This window comes from Mesocricetus auratus, unplaced genomic scaffold, assembly GCF_017639785.1.
Source record: "Mesocricetus auratus isolate SY011 unplaced genomic scaffold, BCM_Maur_2.0 Super-Scaffold_100015, whole genome shotgun sequence".
NCBI classification, from domain to species: domain Eukaryota; kingdom Metazoa; phylum Chordata; class Mammalia; order Rodentia; family Cricetidae; genus Mesocricetus; species Mesocricetus auratus.
Genome location: NW_024429198.1, coordinates 19,558,273 through 19,564,272, shown reverse-complemented (window position 1 = coordinate 19,564,272; position 6,000 = coordinate 19,558,273). Strand labels below are relative to the sequence as shown.

General features: G+C 46.1%; 1 protein-coding gene across 5 annotated transcripts in view; it reads right to left on the bottom strand.

Annotated features, from left to right (window-relative positions):
• Positions 1-222: 222 nt before the first annotated feature.
• Positions 223-6,000, bottom strand: part of Myo10 (myosin X) — a 192,802-nt gene continuing 187,024 nt past the window's right edge. For all 5 annotated transcript variants that reach the window (XM_005081299.4, XM_040757665.1, XM_040757666.1 and 2 more), the window contains 2 exons: positions 3,144-3,335; positions 223-1,685 (listed from right to left, as the gene is read on the bottom strand). In XM_005081299.4, coding sequence (XP_005081356.1) covers positions 1,584-1,685; positions 3,144-3,335 — 294 coding nt within the window. In that variant the 3' untranslated portion in view covers positions 223-1,583. The remainder of the gene's footprint in view (positions 1,686-3,143; positions 3,336-6,000) is intronic.

Genomic DNA, 6,000 nt, shown 5'->3' with positions numbered 1-6,000 from the left:
CTGGGGAGTGGAGGGGGGGGGATGGAGTGGGGTGGGGGGTTGGGAGGTCTGGGGGGTCAGGGGAGGAGGGAAAGGAGAGGAAACTGAGAGTAACATTTGTAAAAAGATAAATTAAAAAAAGGAGAAAAAAAAATGCCAGAAAAAAATTTAAAATGAAATATGTAAAAGTAACCCTACCCCCTCACATGGTTATTTAGAAGTATTAGAAGTAAACACAGCATATTAGCTAATATTTTTTATTGTCAGACTTTGTGAACCAACAAATGCCACTTTCACATAGCTGTCCATATGGGATAAGGCAAATTTAATTTTTCATTGTGAGTAGGCTCATCTGGCCCACCTTTATAATTTTTCCATATAAAAATAAATGTCCAAGACCAGATTCTTTTTCTTCTGGTCACAAACACTGTTATCTATAGGCGTGTTCAGGCCACCATTATGAACTAGGGACAAGATAACGTGTTTATTTTATTAACATCTTGACCTCAGCATCCCTGTTTGGGTCCTTTAGAGGTCTGCTTGAGGCTTCCAGGCTTTGGGGGTGCAGCAGCTCTTCCCCCCATTTTCAACATGGCTATATCTGCAATCTGTCCATAGTGATGATATAAAACTACCCTTCAAAGGAAAACAACAAAATTAACTTAACTTTTAGAAATAAACGACTCCAAAATGACTTCATATTGTTCTAAAAACAGCACTGGGGCCAGCAGTTTAAGAGTGGTTTATAAATACAGTTATCTTTGTGGGCTGGGGTCCTGTTAGTAATACAGCAGTCACAGGTCGCAGCCCTTGCTACATGTAAAACGAAACTGAGTCAAAATGTCTCTTTCCAAAAATACAGCAGAGACAGGAGCATCCAGGGTGCTGCTCTGTTAATAAAACCACCTTGGGAACTATAACTCTCAGCTGTTAAAATATACAGACAGACTGTTTACACCATTGCACATCCTCTTCCCTTTGTGTTTAATGCGCACGCAGCAATGATTAAAGTGTTGAGTGTATGAACGTATGCATGCATGGGCAAGCACAGACACTTAAATGAAACGAAGCAAACAGTTAATTCCCGTCGGCAAGGAAGGCTGCCAGCAGCGTTCCAACTACAACACACCGTCTCCTTCCGCTCTGTCTCTCCTCACTCCCTCACCTTCCCTCACAGCTAGGAAATCGGGCTGGGATTAGTGCACAATCAGTGGATCGATGCCCCGCTTCCAAGCTCTGCAAATTCCCCCAGAATGGGAAAGTGCTTCCCCTCAGTAGCACAGTTAAGGTCGATTAGGGTCGATTCTGCAAGTTAAGGCACTTCTGGCTGCTTTGGTGGCAGCGTGGTTTTCTCCCCTTTCCTTTTTTTAAGGCAAGTATCTATGAGTACTAAAGCTTTAGAAATTGTGCAGACGGTTAAGGTTGATAGCTTAATACGTGACCACTGAAGCTGATGGGTTGAAAGGAGTCCCGGAAACTCCTCCCCCTGACGAACAGTTTCCAAAAGCCTGGGCAGCTGTGTTTCCAAGGTTGGGTCAGGACCTGGCGCACCGGCCTCGGCGAGAGTGGCAATTCAGATCTCAAGACACATGGCTTGCTCGTCTTCACCTGGAGCTGCCCTGGCTGCTCACGGAGCGTGTGGTGCTGTAGCGCTTCTTAACAATCATGCTGATGTAGGCTTTCATGAGCTTGGCCACATCCACCACCTGCCAGGAAGAGCGGAACCACACATGGTCATGAGTCTCTACCAGGGCCAAGCACCTAGCTTAGCGACATCATCTGTCATCCATGAGAACCAATAGCTTCCAATGCTAAGCCCGGGTTCCAGACTCACAGGGAGACAAGGCCTGAGCTGACCATTCCTAGCCAGAGAGGGCAAACCAGAGCTTTTCCAAACACAGCATGCACCACCTGGTGGCTGCTGTACAGAAAGCAGTGATTGTATTTGATGCATGTTGTCCGACTTTGCACGTTAGCACACCATTAGGACTTGGACTGCTACCCTCACTGAAAATGATGAGATTTGGAAACCACATCGGCCTTTATAGGCTACAGTAGCTAATTCCAGCCCATTCATTTGGAAACAGCTGAAGAAGCAGAACGGAGCCTTGGGGGTCAGGACAGGGCTATGACCAGTTCCCCCGATACAACTTCCACTGCAAACCAGTCTCCTGAGCTAGGATCTTTCACTAATATTTTCCAACAATGCCACCATCCCTGTCTTGGCTTTCCCTGGCCAATCTGTCCTCTCAGCCTGGGCAATACAAAGGCATCTGAGTAGGCTTCTGTTTCCCCTCCTGCCCTTCCAGTCTCACTCCATGCTGATATTGGTAAGGCCACCGCTGTAATGTCTTACACCATCCCAGATTTCATGGTAGGGCCCTACCTTCCATGGGATTCAACTAAATACCACAGCTCAGCAATAGGACCCTCCCCTGTCAGAGTCTTGAGTCCTTTCTTCTCTCTGCACACTTTCCTCAACAACCCACTAAACTCTATCCTCCACCTCCCTTCCCCCAGCACCCCGAATGCCCTCCTACCCATCATCATAGGGAGCATACAACTCACCCCCTTTACCACTCTTTCCCGGAGTAAAGTCTGTATGTATGTACATGTGTACATATGTATGTATGTATGTATGTATGATTTGTTTTATTTCATGTGTTTCACTTGCATGCGTGTTTGTGCTCCACATGTGTGACTGGTGCCTGAGCAGGTCAGAAGATGGCTGTGAACCACCATGTGGTGCTGGGATTGAACCAGGACCATTTTCAAAAGCAGCAAGTGCTCTTGGCGGCTGAGTCATCTCTCCAGCCTCTAGAGTAGAGCTGACTGCTGTGATTCTTTGTCTTAATCTCCTATTCTCTGCAAGGTATCACAGCCAATAATGTGTTTTTGTCATCGGGTCATATCCCTTCTCTTCCTTTCCTGACCCACTCACAGAAGAAACAAAATTCTGTGCCGTACAGACAAGAGAAATTGGGAGCTATATGACTTTGGCTGAAGCAGTGTAAGGGCCCACCATACCATGCTCCATACAAGAAACCTGGAGTGAGTTCTTCAAAGGAAGAGACTTGGTCAAAGGTGGCCAGGAGATGGGGCGCCCCTCCCTTCTTTCACCGAGACCCTGAATGAATCCTGTCTGCCCTGCCGCTGCCTCTTACCTCACTGGTTTCAAAGAGCAGTTCCCGCTCATCAACCACAATCTTGTACGTGTTGGCGAGGGGTGCGCCGAAAGAGAGGATGTGCTCATACTGGAAGACTTCTAATGGCTTGCCCTCTCCACGCTTGTAGACAGACACGGCATCTGCACTGACGCCCAGCCAGAGTTCCTGGGGGAAGCCGCCTTCCTTGCACTGTAGGGGCAAGAGAATCAATGTGAGCAAACATTGGATCAGGAAGCCCACAACACATCCTAGACCAAAGGCAGGCCCGAGGCCAGTGTTTGGCAGGCAATACTCACAAAGTCAACATGCCAGCACAGAAACTGGAAAAATTGTACCTGAGTGTACACCCTAATTGATTTTTGACTGGGTAATAGATTTGAGGATTTGCAGAAAACCAAGTGGTCAAGTCTTGCTACTTCATAATGCCCTTTTTCCATCTTAAATCTGGCTGTTCCATCAGAGGCACCTGAATCAGCCGCACAGAAGAAACCAAGGAACACACAGGCTGGGCAAGCAACTGAACAGCACTGCCAGCCGCCCCGGGTAAGCCAGCTCTGCTCGTTTCTAGGTTTGTCCCCGTCCTGTCTGGACTGGTTTATCTAGGATCACAGAGATATGTTCCCCATCACTGTGTGTTGGCATCTCTCCACAAGAAGCGGCAGTAAGTTCATTATAAACACACTTGACTGGCCTAGCTACAGACTTGCTTACATGGAGCAACGGGAGGAAAACGGAATAGCAACACAGGAAGGACAGATAGGAACCAGAGCATAAAGGGTAAATTTAGGTACAAAAAAAAGAACATGTATAGCGCACAAAGTCCCTAACTTACGAATCAGAGTGTGCCTTATTTATAAATCAGAGCGGGGGTTCTCAACTTTCTTAATGCTTTGACCATTTGTTTAATACAGTTCCTGGTGTTGTGGTGACCCCCCAACCATAAAATCACTATTGTTCCTACTTAATAACTGTACTTTTCCTACTGTTATGAATTGCAGTGTGAATATCTGTTTTCCAGTAGGCGACCCCTGTGAAAGGGTTGTTTGAACACCAAAGGGGTCACGACCCCAGCTTGAGAACTTCTGCATCAGAACAAACACAACCGTATCAACCTACCTACCATACTCAAGACAACAGCCTACCAGGAGCAATTAAGGTGCTTTGGAATACCTAATCGGTATCTAGATTTTTATACAGCTTCCATCTAAAGTCATCGGAGATCATGCTAAATTGCTGCAGCTGTAAGAAATCTAGACGTTCATGTGGACGGGGGCTGGGAAACCCGCCCATTCGGAGGGGGAGGGAATCTCTCCGGCTTTGCAGGCCAGCCTTGCCGTCTCTGGCACCGACTAAACCCTCCACAGATGCAAAGGAATATACAAGGGAGGTGGCAGGATTTGACATGCAGGCCAGTCTGACAAGCATCCCTCTGCTCTAGACCACTGGCTACATTTCCTTCCAGGCAGTGGTATTCAATAAGAAAATCAGGACTTGGTACTGGGGTGAGGCGGTGGTACATTCCACTTTCTACGATGCGGTTCCTTCAAGAGGACATTACCAGGAATGAACAAACAGAGCCAGCTCAGCCCTTGTAACCTGCTTATCTACAGACTGAAATGCTCTGGAATCTGAAACATTGTGAAGTGCTGACTTGAAGTACTTGGTGACTAGGACTAGGGATGTCACTCTTGTAAGCACTAGAATGCCAAAAAGAAAAAGGAAATACATCTTTTAAAAGTTGAATTTTGCTGTGGGGCAATGGTGGTGTATGCGTTTAATCCCAGCACTCTGGAGGTCAAGGCGGGCTTATCTCTTAGTTTGAGGTCAGCCTGATCTACACAGTGAGTTCCACCACAGCCAGGGACACACAGAGAAATCTTGTCTCAAAAAAGTGAAAACAACAACAAAAAGAAGTTGGATTTTGCCTTTAATCTCTGCCCTTGGGAAGTGATCTCAGTCAGTCGGGGGAGAGCCAGTTTTACACAGTTAGTTTCAGGTCAGCCAGAGTTACAGAGTGAGACCTGTCTGGAAAAATAGCGGAGAGATGGGAAGACATGACTTTTGAAATAGTTCAAATTCTGGATTATCAGACCAGGAATGCTCAAGAAGAAAACTTTGTATAAAAATTTAAGATTAGAAAGACTGTTAATTGGAGAAATTTCCCCACGTATTTTGGATAAGGAGTTCCTATATCTGTATGTATAAAGTTTCTAAGTGTGTATGTTGGTCTAAAAACAAGGATGTTAAAAATGCAGACTTTAATAAGTATTTTAAAAATTAGATCAATAGTGTGTGTGTGTATGTGCCTGTGTACATTATTTAACACAAGAGACATTCATTCAAGGCCTGGCGTGGTGGCCTTGCTTGTATCCAGCAATTGGGAGGTGGAGAAGAGGGTTCAAGACCATCTTCAGCTACAGAGCAAGTTGGAAGCCAGCTGGGCTAGATGCTACTCTATCTCAACAACAGAAATCCAGTCAGCCAGCCAACCAACCACACAGGTCATCCTGATGGTGATCCTATTCCAGAAACATTTGCTACAAAGAAAGTGAAAAAATAAACAACAACAAAAAAACCTCTTGAGGGCCAGCCACATGACTCAGTGGGTAAAGCTGCTTGCCCCCCAGCCTCTGACTTCCTCAGTTCAAATCCTGGAGCTTCACACAGTGGAGGGACAGAATGGACTTCTGTAAGTTATCCTCTTCTACATGTGACACACACACACTAATGAATCAAGTTAAAAACAACACAACAAATCAAAACAGAAAAACCTTCGGGAGCTGGGGATGATACCGTTAAGATCCAGAGGGCACAGAGCCAAGAGTCCCTCTTGTGTCGTGTCGTGGCCTGCGCC